The following is a 19,199-nucleotide window of genomic DNA, read 5'->3' as shown; positions in this document are numbered from 1 at the left end:
TTTAAGAAAAGTATGAAATATTTTGAATAGGATTTTTGTATACACAAGCATTTTTGTTAACACACACACATACATACAAACATTGCATATGCACGCATTCATATTCATTCAAATTAAATTTTTTCTAAGCATTAAAGCATTCGTATGCGAGTGAGCAGGGAAAGCAAATGTAAATGAAAGTGGTGCAATAAAATTTGATTTGTGTAGTATTTTAATAAATTGGAAAAACTATTTTACAAAATTTTACAAATTTCTGGATAAAATAATATGAATTTTTTTTTTGTTGCAATTCTATCAACTGACTTTTGCGCACCAATTTTATACTCGTTTGCTTCCACTTATCATTTAAATTGGCACAGAACGATACGCACACATAAATAAATTGGTCTCTCTGTCAGATACCCTAAACCCACATCCATTAGGAAGTCCAAGAATGACGCTTGGATGTGGAGAAAATATGTGCGCTCGCTGTGACTCTGGGAAACCAAGAAATTTCTCGCGACTTCTTCTACAAGTATTTCTACACTCTAGGATAAGATGCGATGGTATCGGGGAACTTCTCAGTTATAAGTGTTATCGTAAAACTTTGTTCCATAACAGTTATTAGATGATAAATATTTTTTATTTGTCAATAAGAGTTATAACCTCAACGTTTATTTTTTACGTCGCGTGATGACTGTTATGCAGGAGAAATATGTTTTCGGTCGCCAATAAGAGTTATTTCCCAACGTCTATTTAATTGCTTGATAACAGTTATTACCCAATGTTTATTTTTACGTTGCCTGATACCAGTTATTTCACTCCTCCTCTTTTATTTTCATAATCTTATCTTTTTCTCCATCTCCGTTTTCGTCATATCTTACCTTGCAACGTTGATCAGGACAACGTAAAAAAGTAACGTTGGACAATAATGTTATCAAGCAACGTAAAAAATAAACTTGTGTCATAACTCTTATCGCGAAATGAAAGAAATTTGTATCTTTAACTTTGTTATAAAACAAAGTTTTCTTAAATTTCAGAATTCGGGCATCGTTTTCAAATTGTAAATTCGAGGCATTCGAGTTATTTTTGGTACCTCGAGTATCCTTGCTGAAGTCTTTAATGTCGTATTGACCCGCCGGAAAAGAGGCTGCAAATGTTGCGAATCTATCAGACTCCTGATTGCCCTAAATACCATTGCAACTTCTTTTAGTATACGGAGACTGAGGTCGAGGTTATCTCAGCCTCGTAAGAGAATAGGTTTTAAGTCATCTAAAAGACTGCGGTCTTATTACAGTACTTGGTCCCTGGCAAGTCTGCCTCTGCACACAGACTAATGGCGAACTTTTGGCAGGAAAAATATCCGAGTATTTCCTCTATTGTCACTGTTTAAACTTATAAAAACTTTTCCAATGGTCTGAAAATCGAACTGGTTTTTATGCACAAAATAATTGCTGCTTCTGCACCCTACGTCGATCTATTTGATCTCTGTTTGTCCAAAAAAACTTCTTGGGATTTTGTAGAGGCTCATCAAAGCAATATTTAGCGGTAAATCAATCTCCAAATGCAGCTATCAATTCCCTCCATCATAAGTTACCTTAGCAAGTGAAAGAGTTGACCACCAGTCGCAGTTCTTTTATTGGTATTAAATAGCTAGATTTGCTCAATGCTTGTGAGTGTTAATCGAACCGTTCTCGAAAGCATGCCAAAGCTTGAAAAGCCCAAGTTCTTTGATACGTCAGCCCAAACCGACCAACTGTTGTAGAACCAAATATGAAGAAGAAGTAGCTTCTCCGCGGGTTTTATTAGGCCGCCCTTTGAATTCAAGATAGCGCCGCATGTCGTTTTACCATATGGATCCCGTTGGTACGCAAGTTCAGAGTTCGCCTAAGGCTAACACAATATATTATGGAAAAACGGGTTTGGCTCTGATATATGGATTTACTGAAAGTAAACACACACGACTTTAATGATAACAATTTTGAACGTACCCGGAAAGCTACAGAAGCGCATGTTAGGCGAAGGAGTCAGACACCTTCATTGCCTCCATTAGTAATTAATTAAAGACCCACATAACTGAGCACATTTCAAAATACTCAAAGTAACAAAAGACGTATTACCACGCATATCATTATATTTTTATCAGCACCGCCACAACCCTGGCATATCATTCACCACATTCTTTTCACATCTGTTAATGTATGTATGTTTGTTTGTGCAACTGCTTGTTGCCATCCCACCACACCAACACATATTCAAAATCATCTCATTCACATTTCCAACCCACCAGACATTCAACACATAGCATAGCCAAATAGCTAGACAGTCAGCATTGTCAGACAGACAACCAATCAGTCAGGCATGACATACAGAAAGAAAGAAAAATATACGAAATAAGTTTATAAATGCAATTTGACACTAATATTTACACTTTGCTCTCTATTTATGCTTCTTTCATTCGAATCGCACAAAAAAAAAAACAAAAATGACAAATGACAAACACAAACACAAACAACAATGAAACAAAAATGGCATGCAAATTCCGTTCTCGCTACGCCTTCGACTGTGTGTGCATTGCCGGCAACACTGCACAATGATATGGCGAATAAAATGACACAAATTGTTTGACTGACAAATATGGCTGGATGTATGTGAAATGTCAACTAAATTCCACTTGTGTGCTTAAACACACACGCGTCACTTGTCATCTGTCAACTGTCATAAATTGACTACAAAATAATTGAAAACCATGACTCCCACCAGATATCAGAAACAACAACGCAATGAGGGTCTCCTCCCCAATGCCGACAATTTGACCTTTTCGCCGTCGCGCATCAAATGCCATCACGCGAAGTGCCCTAAATATGGCAATCGGAAGCCGTCGAGCATACAGGATCAAATGATCACCGTTATGGTGCCGTTAAACTCGAATAATAACAATGTGAGCAACAGCAGCAACAACAATAATAATGGTGGTGGCGGCGGCGGTGTTGGCAACGCGGCGCGTAATCATCAAGCGGCAGCGACTTCAACAACACCAGCCACAATTTTAACACCAACCCCACAAGCGACAACAGCAACAACAGCTACGGCAGCACTCACTTTATCACTTAGCGCCACATCGACACCGGCCACTACACCGCTCGTGAATGGCGGTAATAGCAGCACTGGCCTGCGTAATAACATCAATAACAACAATGTGAGTGTTGTCGGTCAGCAGCAGCAGCAGCAGCAGCAACAGCAACATTCCTCTTCCGAGAATTCTGTGCAATCGCTGGAGCAAGCGACGCGCAACTCGAATTTGAAGAAGTCGGCAAATCACTTGGCACCCGAAGCGGCGAAGCAGCAGGCGCAAGGTCAGCAGGCGGGGCAACAGAAGACAATTTTGCTGAAATTTCCCTCGAATGCCGAATCGGAGCAATTGATTGTGAGTTTTTTGTTTAGCTGAATGTTGCGTTAGTAGAGAATTTGTTAGCTAAAGTTTTATTTAATGAGGCACGATGATTTAGAGAAAAAAAATTTTAAATTTGCTAATCTTGAAAGAATGAATAAAGTTCTTTGGATCATCGTGCCTAAATATTTGATTCTCTTAGATAATACACAATATTTTTTTAGAAAATAAGTACACAAATTTATACCTCTTTAATATAGACGTGCTTTAGAGCTTCTGCAGACACACTATCCACCTTTTTCACAATCTACTATGTAGTATTAGAAAGGAAATGCACACTTTTTTACTAAAATTAAAAAATCAAACAAAACACTTCGAAGATTTTTTTAAGAATATACATACATTAATTAAAGAAACCATTTTTTTGGGAAACGGAAGAAAAATATTAAAGAAATGATAACAAAATTCAAATCCGTTCAAAAATTGTATGCAAAAAAAAATTGTATTTCTTCTCAGAAGATTTCCTAAAAACAAGCAAAACCACTTAGAAATTTTATTAGAAAGGGAAAACGGAAATGCTTTCCAAAAGAATTTTTTGCATGAAAATATCGACATAAGGGGAAAGACTCAAACCAGATTTAATAATATAATATTTAAGTAAAAATTAATAGTAACCATTTTTAGTGACAAAAATTACGGAGTTTTTTTTTAAGAAAATAACCTTTTTTAAAGAGAAGAAACAATTTTTGGATGTCTATTAGAAAGAGATGCACAAATTAGTTGGAAAAAAATATATTTTTACAAAGAAACAACCCTTGCATAGAAACAAGAAATTCATTTTTTCATATATTTTTCAGAATATAAAGTAGGAACGCCTTTGGTAAGGAGAATAACTCTTAAAAAAAATGTCTGACAGAAACATAATGAAATAAAAATTTTCTAATCGAAAAAAATTATTTTTTTTTTTAATTTTTCACAACATATAAAAAATTAAGGCAAAAATTTAAAAAAGACAAAATTCAAATATTTATATTGAATTTTATTTAAAAAAATAAAAATTATCTCAAAAGCTCAAAAAAGGAGTATATTTCTCAATATTACAACTTTTATACAACTTCAAACTTTTATAAAAGAGAGATTCTTAAAAACGTGCATCCAAAAAGATTTCTTAAGTGCGCGTAATTAGTTAACATTTTCTTAAATAAAGACAATCTTTAATAAGGGTACATAATTTTAGAATATTAGGAAAAAATTTAAAATTTTAGAAAAAGTTTAAAAAAATTTATAGAAGAATTTTTTCTCTTAAAGTGACTTCATTGCTTAAAAATGCCTTTCGAAGTATTTCCTGAAAACGACTGTAAATATTTCTCGAAATTTCCTTAAATATTTTTTAAATGTATTTTGCAGAAAATTCATTACTCTACAAAATGTTAAAATTTATTGTTTCTTTTTAAAATGCTATCTTTATTAGAGAATATTTTGCGAAATATAATCGTATTTTAGGAAGTGTTCATGAAAGTGCTTTGTTTAGAAAAATATTAATTTTATTACAGAAATTGCAAAACCAATTTTTTTATATTTATATTAATTACAACAAAGTTGGTCCTTTCAAAAACATTCCCTAAAATACGAGTACATCCCGCAAAATACCCTTAAAAAAAGACAAAAAACTTTCAAATTTTTTAAGAAAATCTTTCTGTTAAAATAGAATCCTGAAACGAAAATCCCAAAAATATATTTCCCGAATAATTTCCTAGAAAATTAAAAAGCAGTAAAAAAGGATTCTTTTTTTATTTGTTAAGTAATTTTTCTTTTATTTAAATAATATTTTTATGTAAAAAATTCCTTCTAATCATTTTCTTGGAAAAAATTTAAAAATAAAGAATTCAAAAAACATATACATACATATGTATGTATATGAAACCAAAACAAAAATCTTGTCACATTTTTTCATAAAACTTTTTTAAATTCTTTCCCTTAACAGTTCCCCCAAAAAAATGTATTCCATTAAAAAATCCAAAGATAAGATCTTATTTAAAACAAAAGATTTGTCTTAGAATTAATAAAATTTAGAGAAAAATTTAAAGCAACGAATTTCCTTCATCCCGTGACAAGTTTGGTTTGGACACAAACCGGTTTCGGCGTTGTGCCAAAAAAAAAACAAATTTATTTGTACCATAAACAAAATTTCTGTTTGTTTATTTAAAAAGAAAACAAGCTCTTTAAATTGCGCTCCTAACAAAAACAAAAAGTATTTCCTAAATTTTGTGATGAAAACTATTTTAGATTCCTTAGCCTGTTTTAAGAAATAAAATATTTTTCAAAAAAAAAACAAATTTCTTTGAAACTATTTTTTCACCAAAGAAAGTGTTTTAAAATTATTTTTAGCAAAAAAAAAATATTTTGAGATATTTTTTATTTTTTTTTTATTAGTTCATTAAAAATTTAAACACGTCCTGATCATGTTTTGAGAAAAAATAGGGCTTTACTTTAAACATTTCTGCTAAAAAAATTTAAACATTTTTATTCAAACAAAAGCTCCTTTAAGCAAAAAAATAACATATTTAAACCAAAAAATATGTGGTAGAATTACTTCTGTGATTATATGCTTTCAATAAGAATTCTCAGCATAAAAAGCCACAACAAAGTACACACTTCAACTCCACTCTGTAAGAATACACCAGGGCTCTAGGTTCCACACACACCACTGTTCTGTACAACTTCCTATTTAAATTTAATTTTGAAGGTTTCTAAAACTTTTTCTAAAAAAAAAATTGTATTGATTACACACCAATTTAGCTGCAATTGGGAAACTTGGGCAAGGTATAGATAGCATAAGTTAATTTGTGAATGATTTTAAAGTTCGAATTTGTTTTTGCAATACGTTTTCACACCTGAACTTTTTGCTTTATAAAATCAATGTATATACAAAACCAGCCTTTTTTACAATTGCAACCCATTTTTTGAAATAAATCACAACGTTTTGAAATGTTTGCGAAGTCACCAAGTTTTCCAAAGTCCTAACAGTGAAATGAGTTCAAGATTTTGTAAATAGTGAAAATTTCAAAACACAAGCGCTTTCATCTGATCCTTAACTGCCTGTATTTGAAAACATGCTCATCAAATAATAAAATCGAGATCAGCTTTATTCAGTTATTTACATGCTTAAGTATCTGTAGACCTAACTTAACTTTTTCTACCCCTCAAAAAAAAAAATCAAACTCTATTTTAAAACTGCCCACCTTTTTCGCATAACGTTTGCTATGACCCCTCAAAAATTTTAAATCATTTTAATAAATATTTCAGTATATTTCATTAATCGATCTTCTCTCCTTCTACAACATTTCCATGCCTTTTTGTCTTCTTTATTTTTTATTCTTTTTATACTTGTTTTTTCGTTTCCTGTCTCCTTGTTGCCCGTTCATCTCCCCTCCGCAGAGTAATCCCTGTACCTCGGGCTTCCTCAGTCCACCCACATCGGCTAGCCGTCGCCCATCGGTGATGTTCAACGAATATGTGTTGCTGCATACACCGCCCGCAATTAGCGAATCGTTAACTGTCGCAAATACAACAACAACAACAAATGTGGTGAAGAGCACAGTGTGCTCGTCGGAGAAGATGACACAGGCCGGTGATGGCAGCATATGGCAGGTGAGTGGCGGGTGGGGAGTTTTCATTTTGAAACTATATTTTATTTTATGAAAACGAGTTTAGGTTAGTTCTTTTATTTTTTCGCATTCTTTTAATTTTTTAACCACTGCCTCCTCTTTTAACATATTAAATTTTTGAATTCCTTTCGGTTCCTCTCATTATGCTTCGCTACTTTTCCGGTTTTTAGTATTTATACGACAATACTTTAAATTTTACGTTTTAAAGCTGTTTCAGTTTCATATGTGCCGTTCTATTTCCCATTGTTCCCAGTTTTTATTCATTCCACGAAAATCTCTTTTTATCAGTTTGAAATTAGTCTCATTTTGCTAATTTTTATTAGATTTTTATTCTAATTTATTTTACTGTGTACCATTTCCTCTTTGTTCCTCTCTTTACATCCCTTAAATTTTCGACGAATGTATATTGAGTGTTATACTAAATTTTTTTAAGACTATACGTGTTTCAGTATGTTCCATATCAATCTTTTACGTTCGTTTTTAATTTGTTCCTTTCGGTTGGTCCAATACTTAAATGCTATAATAAACTGTATGAGACCTCGTACATGTTCCATTCCTTAACCAACTTGTTTATTCGTTACAAGATAATGTTTATTTACTGTGTTAAGTTTGTTTTTATTTCATTAATTTTTCTTTGACTTGTTCTCCCTTATTTTTACTCTGTTCCATTTTCTCTTCATTCCTCTGTTTCGCTTCATCTACTTTGCAAAACATATTTTTGTGTTCCTATAGATATAGTGAAATCTCTGTGTTTAAGTATATTCAATTTAAATTTGTTCCGTTACTTTCCCATTTGTTCCTTTCTTTTGAAGTTTCTTTGAGCACTTTTAATTTAGTGTACGTTTATGAGCTATTCGAATTTGCATGCAATCAATCGAAATTCGAAACAAATATTGTTTCCTTTTTTCTCTGTTACATGTCAAATATTTGAAATTTTACTGGATTCCTATAAATTTTCTGATTGACAATTAATGTCTATTCAATCAATTCTAGTTCCATTTCGTTGTATTTAGTCGTTTCATTCGCTTATTTAGTACCTTTATTCCGTTTTGATTGACCAGCTCTCATTTCCTAACTTCCATTCATTTCATTCCCTTGATGTTCATATTCAATCATCAATTTATTTCGCATTTTTTCATTTTATTTCAGCTCATTTAATTTCACTTTCATAATTTCAGCTNTATTTCCTAACTTCCATTCATTTCATTCCCTTGATGTTCATATTCAATCATCAATTTATTTCGCATTTTTTTCATTTTATTTCAGCTCATTTAATTTCACTTTCATAATTTCAGCTCACTTCACTTTACTTCACTTTGCTCCATTTTATTTCACTTCGCTTCGCTTCGTTTTAATTCACATTCATTTCAATTCACCCCATTTGGTTTTCCGTTCTCGGTTCTTCAGCCCAAGCCTTTATACAACTATTTCACTCTATTTTTTCCTCTCTCTCTCTCTCTCTTTCACTCTCACCCCATTGCAGGTCAATCTCCCCCAAACGATCAATAGCGGCGGCAGCACCATCGCCAATCCCTACGCCGATTGCTCCGAACTCGGTATACACGACGCGATGACATGTCAAGAGCTTTTAGCATTTTCTGTGGCCTTTTCAGCGGCCCTGCCCACCGGTCAAAGTACACTGGAATCGTTTTACACCTCGTTAGCGCGCTGCGATCCGCACACAGCCGAAGCTTTGAAAAATCAACATAACCGTCAGCAAACACAACTTATCAAACAGCAGCCGAATGCATTGGTTATCAGCGATCGCCAGTGTAAACGGCTGGATAATAATAGCACCGCTTTGGCAATCACCAGTAGCGCTGGCAACAACACCGCCATCCCAGCGACGGGCAACTACATCGAAGACTATTCTTGTTGCTATGATTTATATCAGAATGCACTTTCTCCGCTCGGCGAAAAGAAACAACGTTCGAAAGCAATTAAAACGCTGATAAGCATTTATCGCGCCATAAATCGCGTTTGCGGTGTGATGCGACGCTACATAAAGTTGCTGGTAGAGCATAAATACTTTCAACAGGGCATACTATTGGCCATTCTCATCAACACACTCTCCATGGGTATTGAATACCACGAACAGCCGGAGGATTTGACCGCCATTGTGGAGAAGAGCAACATTGCCTTTTCGGCGATATTCGCTGTGGAGATGTTGTTGAAAGTGATCGCCGATGGGCCATTCCGTTACATAGCGAATGGTTTCAATGTGTTCGATGGCGTCATTGTGATACTAAGGTGAGTTGCTGATGAGTTTTAATTGGATCTTCTTTATCAATCTTAAGTACAAAGCATGCTAATTTCGTGCCAGAATGGTCATTGTTAGGTATTAGGTATGTAGATCATGCAACTAGGTTTTTTCTCCGTCCAATCACTTTACCTCATGATCTATCCAACCCGGATGGTTTCCATAGGACAAGCGCAAGATGGAGTCCCTTGGTTCAGTGCCATGTGAGGTCGATTGAGTCCTCAATTAACTTGCAAGTGTAATGTTAAAATCAGAAATTTGTTCCATTCTGTGAACTAAACACGCCATTTTTCGTAAGTGCATTTAAACTCAGACCAGCCAAGCTTATTGATTTGAACATTATTCATTTGGATCTTTATAGTCAAACAGAAACCGGCGAGACGCCTGTCTTTATAGACGAATCCCTATGACCTGATATCGTTCCTTCGATAGTCGGAAGGTACCTTTCGTATTGAGATTGGAAACATTTCCTAGGTTACGAAAGTCCCCTTAGGTCGCAGTGTCTCTGACTATTTTCTGTTAATCCACCTTTAAGATGCGTCTCCAGCATTGTTGGATCACAAATGAACTAAGACGTTCCCGGGTATATGCGGTAGTTCTGTGTACCTGGCCAGTTGCAATTTACTCCAAATAAGTTTCGCAAGTTTTCCATGTAACTCCCAATCACTATCTCCCTAGTTCTTTGAAGGACCGCAACAGTGAAGTTCTATCAAAACGTTGCAAAATTTCGATTTGTTACGCTATGAAAAGAACTATCTAGCTAAAGTACGTCTTTTTCCGTGGGATCAGTTCCAATTAATCTTGGGGATATTTCTCTAAATATGTTCCTGTTAGGAACAGACTTATGCAGGCTTAGGACTTCGATTTAATTCTCGTCACAAGATCACATAGAGCGTCATTACAAAGCTGAACCACTGCACTCGATGTTGGACAGACTGACCTTAACGAGTTTAAACGGGAGTCAATCGCCACGTTTGTCAACTCTCTCACAGTAAATGCCGTCAGCGGAGTTCAACCACCTCAAGATTCCTCAGAGAGATCAGTGTGAGACTGGCGCAACTAAGATCTGCATACTTTATTAGGCCAAAATCGATCCCCGATATGGCCAACTTATTGCGAGGATGTAAAGTTTCCACTAACGGCCTCCTCACGTGCAACGAACGAGTTATTTGCACGGCTAATAGCACACACAGTCAGCTTAACTAACAGTACATGTAACCGAAAGATTGCGAATAGAGCGAACTCAGCCAATAAGTACATACAGAAAGCCAAGCGCTCTGCGAAATATATTCGTTCACTAACCCTGCACTCACTGCACTTATTTAGCGACTGGTGCGGCATTTACTCCAAGTATCGCCCACTGACGCAAGATATCAGTATTCTCCATAGATAAATTGGGGAGCGCACGCTGTACTTGGACGAGCGATCCAACTTGTTTAACTACTTATGTAAGAAGAATAGAGGTCACAGGACTAATAGAGGTTCAAGGAAGGGTTATCGCTGCTTATGCAGACCTCCCACTCATATTTCTTCTCTCTAGCCTTGGGAGAACTGTCGTTGCTACTGGACGCCACCAATTTCGGCACCCCGATTTTAGTGAACGAATACGGGGACGGCATTGCCGTACGCTGTGTGCTTCCGCGTAGGTAATTTTAACGAGTAGTTTTCGAAGATTACCAGCGGTGGATTGTCGTAGGTCATCATCATGCAATATTAGTCATCAGAATTAATGAATCGACAAGCGATCAGCGATCCCCGCAAAGTTTTCTGGTGCCAAAAGTGCGTCAAATGAATCTTTCATCGAAGCCTGGAGTAAGTTTTGCCGATGCTGTTGTTGTTTTTGTTGTTGTAATAACATACAAGTTCCCCAAAAGATTTTTTGGGAAAGATGCTGGAGTGACAGTCCTTGGTCAGATATCAATATGGGTAATTCCGGTTATGTAGAGCCGACAGTCGCGAGAACGATGCTGTTTATTTAACTGGTTCCACAAGACAATAATCAGGTGCATCCACTGGCTCTCACCAATAGTTGAGCCACCGAAGGTCCATCAATAGATTCACTGCCAACGAGGGCCACCAATACCGAGGTCAGTCGCCATGACTCTCCCTCTTCGCTACTGCCAGTTGTCAGCTCGCTCACTGCGCTACAGAGAAAACAAATTCCGATTGCATTCCAAGACGCAATCCAGAGGATCTAATACCTTTGTACGTAGTGGCTAAAACTTTTAAAAATTTCTTTGTTTAGCCACCCAAGGTTTAGTTTTACTTCTGTTGACTACAAATTTTAATTTCTGTTATAGAAAATAGTAGTCCCCTCGAAAAAATACACTTCTCCACCCAACGCTTATAGTGAACAAATTGAAATAGCATTTTACGTTGCAAAGCTTTTGCATAAATCAACTAAGTTGTGAATGAATTTTCCGACAGCAAATATATGCATATACATACTGCTTTCTATGCTCAACAATAAATTTCATGACTATGCAAATTTGTGGAATTGCCTTCGACACAGCCACCCGCACGCACATAGCATCAGCGAGTAATATTTGCTAGCAATTCACGCCTTAACGCGTCAAACTAGAACTACCAATACAAACTCACGCGCACAGTTCTACTAACACACTCAAATCACAAATATATGCATTTGAATGCAGCCATGCTGACTGCCGGAAAAGCGCACCATTCCTCTTTTTTTTTTTTGATTTTTTTTGCGAACGCTGCAATGCATTCTGCTCATGCAAATCCTTGCTACTTTGGCGTGTTGAAGCAGTGATAATTTCACTGTTGACATACGATTGCCGAAGATTTAGATTGCTGTGGTGCGCGGGTAAAAGGGCCCAGTTGCCGTACTTGGCAGGCGGAAGCACAGACACACAGATAATAGCCATGTAACACTTCTCGACGCTATCACAAGTTGGCTGCCGTGCTATTGTCATCGGCTGGGANCGCACGCACATAGCATCAGCGAGTAATATTTGCTAGCAATTCATGCCTTAGCGCGCCAAACTAGAACTACCAATACAAACTCACGCTCACAGTTCTACTAACACACTCAAATCACAAATATATGCATTTGAATGCAGCCATGCTGACTGCCGGAAAAGCGCACCATTCCTCTTTTTTTTTTTGTTTTTTTTTTTGCGAACGCTGCAATGCATTCTGCTCATGCAAATCCTTGCTACTTTGGCGTGTTGAAGCAGTGATAATTTCACTGTTGACATACGATTGCCGAAGATTTAGATTGCTGTGGTGCGCGGGTAAAAGGGCCCAGTTGCCGTACTTGGCAGGCGGAAGCACAGACACACAGATAATAGCCATGTAACACTTCTCGACGCTATCACAAGTTGGCTGCCGTGCTATTGTCATCGGCTGGGACTATGTGTGTGTGTGTGTNGTGATAATTTCACTGTTGACATACGATTGCCGAAGATTTAGATTGCTGTGGTGCGCGGGTAAAAGGGCCCAGTTGCCGTACTTGGCAGGCGGAAGCACAGACACACAGATAATAGCCATGTAACACTTCTCGAAGCTATCACAAGTTGGCTGCCGTGCTATTGTCATCGGCTGGGACTATGTGTGTGTGTGTGTGCAACAGGCGAAAAGTAGAAACCAAAAGCAGTCAAAAAACTAGAATAAAAAACCCAGACTGCTAGCGAAGGCATTCAAGCGCCGCTGAATGCGAAAATTGTAATGGAAAGTGGAGGTGGAAGCTGTGTGTGAAATTAGTATTGCTTGCCAAACATATGTACACTTGTATGGATATATGCATATGTAAGTCTATGCGCAGTCAACAAGTTGAGAATATGTTGGCGCTTGGCTGCGCTGACGATAAATTGGTGCACGGCATGACAGGCGTCGCCGTACCGCGGTNTATACATATGTACACTTGTATGAACATATGCATATGTAAGTCTATGCGCAGTCAACAAGTTGAGAATATGTTGGCGCTTGGCTTCGCTGACGATAAATTGGTGCACGGCATGACAGGCGTCGCCGTACCGCGGTCCTACGACACTACACACTGCCTTGCAGCAACATGTACATAGATGTTGNCGCTATCACAAGTTGGCTGCCGTGCTATTGTCATCGGCTGGGAGTGTATGTGTGTGTGTGTGTGTGTGCAACAGGCGAAAAGTAGAAACCAAAAGCAGTCAAAAAACTAGAATAAAAAACCCAGACTGCTAGCGAAGGCATTCAAGCGCCGCTGAATGCGAAAATTGTAATGGAAAGTGGAGGTGGAAGCTGTGTGTGAAATTAGTATTGCTTGCCATATACATATGTACACTTGTATGAACATATGCATATGTAAGTCTATGCGCAGTCAACAAGTTGAGAATATGTTGGCGCTTGGCTTCGCTGACGATAAATTGGTGCACGGCATGACAGGCGTCGCCGTACCGCGGTCCTACGACACTACACACTGCCTTGCAGCAACATGTACATAGATGTTGGCCGCTGTGAGCGTAGGCGACGACATGCTAGTGACCAGGCTAGTTAAGAATGTGCATGAAGTGGTAGTTTTGTGGTAACCTAAAAATGTACATTATTTTCGGCTACTATGCTTAAACATACATATGTATGTACGTAGTTATGCATCCAAGTGAGTACTACTACTACAGTTCTAAATGGCACGAATTTTTCACATTTCAAATTAACTTTGTATGAATTGTTTGTATAACGTTGAGCTATGTTTGCTATGAATTGCTTGGTTAGCCACACATGGCGTATGAGCAACATTTGAAATGAGAAATGCATGAGCCACATATACATATACTTACATACAAACAAATATACTTCCATACATGCATTAAATCCACATTACTTTAAGTTAAATACTATAATTATTTTATGAGTTGCATATGTCATACGAGCTAGACGAATTTCATAAGTCAGGCAAGGCGTAAAAGTTGCCCAATGCGTATGAGTGATGTATATAGAATAAATGCAGAGGTCACGAAACAGCTTTATGCTGTCTACAGGAAATTAGTTATATTAATTGAAATTGCATTTAATCGACCATAGTTCGTATATTCCGGAAATACTTCCCTTACCTAGCCTTCNAATGGCGTATGAGCAACATTTGAAATGAGAAATGTATGAGCCACATATGTACTTACATACAAACAAATGCACTTCCGTACATGCATTAAATCCACATTACTTTAAGTTAAATACTATAATTATTTTATGAATTGCATATGTCATACGAGCTAGACGAATTTCATAAGTCAGGCAAGGCGTAAAAGTTGGCCAGTGCATATGAGTGATGTATATAGAATAAATGCAGAGGTCACGAAACAGCTTTATGCTGTCTACAGGAAATTAGTTATATTAATTGAAATTGCATTTAATCGACCATAGTTCGTATATTCCGGAAATACTTCCCTTACCTAGCCTTCTTGGATGCTAATAAACCAACTTGGTATAAGTTAGATATCAAAAGTGGGTCATGCACCGTTGCCAATTTTCACTATCACACTTTCTGCAGGGGTTTACACTGTCTAGCAGAGGTTTGGGTAAATGTTTGCGCAAGAAATCTTCAACGCATGAAAAGGAATCTAAAATATATGCTTCAATAAAAACATGTATGGTAAAGTTATTTGCAAAGTTGCCATTTTTCTCAAAAGCTCAGATTGGCAGAAGAAGGCAATTAACTTTAAGCATTTCACGGCGAGTAAGGCGCATATAAAAAATATTTTTGCTTTATGCACAATTCCACCGATTTCCTCCTAAATATATTGCTACGTTGCCCATTTTTTGCTGCAAGCTTTGTTAAATTGGCGGAGGAATTCCGCAAAAGTTTAGTAAAACGTTGAAAGCTAGAATTGAAGCTTTAGTAATTATATGGTCAGCATTTTACAACGTTGCCGATTTTCAAAAGCGCAGGCTTTCAGTAAAGAGTCCATGAAGTTTGAAAAATTATATCTAAGCCCTAAAGAGAATATTGGTCCTCCTCTTCCATCTGAAAATAAAGGATGTTTTATTTGTTGTACTGCAATTTTTTTTCGTAAAATATTGCCGTTTAGACCGAAAGTTATTTCCTTTTCAATTTTAAAAACACATTTTCGTAACAATATCGTTTCTTTTATTGAAAAAGAAAATTACAATAAATTATCGCTTAAAAAATTTGCATTAAAACATCTGAAACGTGACCTATTTTCAGTGGCTCACACCCTTAATAATTCTAAGCCCATGACTGCCGAGGCACATATACTAAACTTGAAAAAATTTTTTAAGAAATCATGCGGCATTTTGGAATAAATTGTTTACTGCGTTGCCAATTTTCATTTACACACCCAGTTAATTTAAAATTTTGAAAATATATTTTCGTAAGAATATCGCTTTAAATTAACAGAATTAAAACGATAACTTTAACAATAGAACTTTTGCCACGTTGCCAATTTTCAATAGCTCGGACTGTTATTAAAATTAAATCTATGTTAACTTAATATTATTTGTCAAGCATAAAAATGTGTTGATGGAGGAGTCCAATTTTGTAATATGTTTATTTTTTTATCAAACTTTTTGCCAATTGCGATGTTGCCAAATTTTACCAAATTTTTATTCCAACATTTATTTAGCTTAAATATGAAAAAAGAATTTCGAAAGAAAATTTATTCATACTAATAAGTTTTCTGTGGCAAAAATTTAAAGCTTTATAAGTGTCCAAAGAAACATGTTGCTGTGTTGGCAATTTTCTATCGAAAATTTTAATTCAATTAAAAATACAGTTTCGCAGCGCTTACAAAAAAAAAAAAATATAAATAGTATCTTTAAAAATGTCTTCCGAAAAATTTTTGCAACGTTTCCAACTTTCACAACTTTCAAACTTTTATTAGAAAGAAATATGCATAGTAAAAAATATTGGTAGAGATTATGAAAAATATATATTGAAAAGTGGGCCTAAAATTTTTAATATAAATGCCCCGTTGTCAGTTTTCACCTACAAATAATTTCTTGCTCGTTTGTTGTCAAAAGAAACTTGTACTACCAGTTTCAGTTTCACGAAATTTAAATTAAGTGTTTGGCGGGGTGTGTACAATTGGCAGTAATTACAACTTAAGGTTAATTCCCTCCCAAACTCCCAAAACTATAAAACCAGAAANCATTTGCAACGTTGCCATTTTACTCAACAGCTCAGATTGGCAGAAGCATTTCACGGCAAGTAAGGCGCGTATAAAAAATATTTTTACTTTATGCACAATAAATATGTAAGCCCTAAAGAGAATATTGGTCCTCCTCTTTCATCTGAAAATAAAGGATTTTTTATTTGTTGTACTGCAATTTTTTTCGTAAAATATTGCCGTTTAGACCGAAAGTTATTTCCTTTTCAATTTTAAAAACACATTTTCGTAACAATATCGTTTCTTTTATTTAAAAAGAAAATTACAATAAATTAGCGCTTAAAAAATTTGCATTAAAACATCTGAAACGTGACCTATTTTCAGTGGCTCACACCCTTAATAATTCTAAGCCCATGAATGCCGAGGCACATATACTAAACTTGAAAAAAAATTTTAAGAAATCATGCGGCATTTTGGAATAAATTGTTTACTGCGTTGCCAATTTTCATTTACACACCCAGTTAATTTAAAATTATGAAAATATATTTTCGTAAGAATATCGCTTTAAATTAACAGAATTAAAACGATAATTTTAACAATAGAACTTTTGCCACGTTGCCAATTTTCAATAGCTCGGACTGTTATTAAAATTAAATCTATGTTAACTTAATTTTATTTGTCAAGCATAAAAATGTGTTGATGGAGGAGTCCAATTTTGTAATATGTTTACTTTTTATGCAACTTTTTGCCAATTTCAGCCAATTGCGATGTTGCCAAATTTTACCAAATTTTTATTCCAACATTTATTTAGTTTAAATATGAAAAAAGAATTTCGAAAAAAAATGTATTCATACTAATAAGTTTTCTGTGGCAAAAATTTAAAGCTTTATAAGTGTCCAAAGAAACATGTTGCTGTGTTGCTGTCGAAAATTTTAATTTAATTAAAAATATAGTTTCGCAGCGCTTACAAAAAAAATGTATAAATAGTATCTTTAAAAAGTTCTTCCGAAAAATTTTTGCAACGTTGCCAGCTTTCACTAGTTCAAACTTTTATTAGAAAGAAATATACATAGTAAAAAATATTAGTAGAGATTATGAAAAATATATTGAAAAGTAGGCCTAAAAGTTTTAATATGAATGCCCCGTTGTCAATTTTCACCTACAAATAATTTTTTGCTCGTTTGTTGTCAAAAGAAACTTGTACGACCTGTTTCAGTTTCATGAAATTTAAATTAATTGTTTGGCAGGATGTGTACAATTTGCAGTGATTCCAACTTAAGGTTAATTCCCTCCCAAACTCCCAAAACTATAAAACCAGAAAGTAAATTTCTAAATATTTTGAATTTAAGAATAAATTCTATAATTCCGGTGATGGTTTTTGGAAAGTTTGCATTTTTCATAGAAATTTGGTAAAAGTACGTTAAAAAATTTACAATTTAATCAGCGTTGAAAGTTTTTTTCATAGTTTACGTAGTCACAAAAGTTACTACGGTAGTCGAAATATTGTTCCAAGTCCATAAAAAAGTTAAGAAATTAAATTTTCATTTTTTTTTTTGTTTTCAATTTACAATTGTCTGTCTTTTACTCTCACACAACGTCCCATTTAAGTAAACTTTTAATCTAAGCCTGGCATTCGGAATATAAAAACATATTAATAGCTCACATTGCATTGTTGCCAATTTTCAGTGTCGTCATTCTTTGCAGCCGGCCTGTTGCCAATTTTCAACAATTCCTTTCTTTACCTTTGTTTGAGCTGTTATATTTCTTTGTTTTTCCCCCTCTTTCAGCGTTGTCGAAATTTGTCAACAATTTCACAGTGGAAATGGTAGCAGCGGTGGTAGCTCTGGACTTTCAGTACTACGCACATTCCGCTTGCTGCGCATACTCAAACTCGTGCGTTTCATGCCCAATTTGCGTAGGCAACTATTCGTAATGTTGCGGACCATGGACAATGTGGCTGTGTTCTTTTCGCTGCTTGTGCTCTTCATATTCATATTCAGGTAAGATTTTGTTTCGAATTTAAATCGGAGTATTTTTGCTATAACTTACTTTTAAGGCAAATCGTATTTATTAGTATTAAAAATTCTCGTATTTAGAAACTACTTGTAAATTTAAAGTACGTATATTAATATAAAAAAAAATCAACAATTTTAGAAGTTTAAAAAAGTTAGGCAACTTTTAGCGAAAGAAATTTGTGAAAGGTATACACCTAATGTGAGGTAACACTGCTTACTAACACACTAAAAATACACACACTAACTCCAGTTTTTAAATAAAATACTATTTTGTACAGTAAATACTTCAAATCATACCGTTTAGTACATATATTTTCTTCGTACAAATTTCATCAGAATAGTAGTGAGGGATTTTTTCCTACGTATTAGAAAAAATTATCAGAAATAAACAAGCATACATAGAATTCAATCAATAACTAACGTTTTCGGCCAATCAACTATCCAACCATGCTCTATTATAACATATTAAATATAACTTTCTATAATTTTAGTTTTTTGCCTCCACCCCCCGAAATAAAATATTTACATCTTTCAATCTTACTTGCCTAGTAAAGTATTTGCTCTCTCTCTCTCTCTTACACTAATATTATTAATATTTCCAATCACCCTTGTTAGCATTTGTTACAATCCTAAGTTAACCTATTTTTCTTGTTAAAGCTCCAAAGTGCATTTTCATTTCTAACTTTCAGCAGCAGCCATTCTCAAGCACTGGTTCTCCCAAAAAAAATAGCCTCTCTTTTGCATTTTTTCTCCGTAAAGCTTTAACACTCTCTTCCGTTTTTCAGACTATTTAAAAAAAAAAACATTGCTGAAATTTGTTTA

At 35.2% G+C, this 19,199-nt stretch overlaps 1 protein-coding gene across 1 annotated transcript in view; it reads left to right on the top strand.

The window, feature by feature from the left end:
- LOC108365426 (voltage-dependent T-type calcium channel subunit alpha-1G-like) overlaps nucleotides 1-18,376 on the top strand; it is a gene marked incomplete at its 5' end in the record, with an annotated part of 78,288 nt that extends 59,912 nt beyond the window's left edge. Inside the window, 4 exons of the mRNA XM_017619441.1 lie at nucleotides 2,743-3,406; nucleotides 6,809-7,021; nucleotides 8,522-9,288; nucleotides 18,150-18,376. Of these exons, the coding sequence (XP_017474930.1) occupies nucleotides 2,743-3,406; nucleotides 6,809-7,021; nucleotides 8,522-9,288; nucleotides 18,150-18,366 (1,861 nt within the window). The remainder of the gene's footprint in view (nucleotides 1-2,742; nucleotides 3,407-6,808; nucleotides 7,022-8,521; nucleotides 9,289-18,149) is intronic.
- Nucleotides 18,377-19,199: the final 823 nt, after the last annotated feature.

This window comes from Rhagoletis zephyria, unplaced genomic scaffold (genome assembly GCF_001687245.7).
Source record: "Rhagoletis zephyria isolate East Lansing unplaced genomic scaffold, Rhagoletis_zephyria_1.1 Rzeph_scaffold_01865, whole genome shotgun sequence".
In the NCBI taxonomy this organism is placed as follows: domain Eukaryota; kingdom Metazoa; phylum Arthropoda; class Insecta; order Diptera; family Tephritidae; genus Rhagoletis; species Rhagoletis zephyria.
This window is presented reverse-complemented; position numbering and strand designations above follow the sequence as displayed.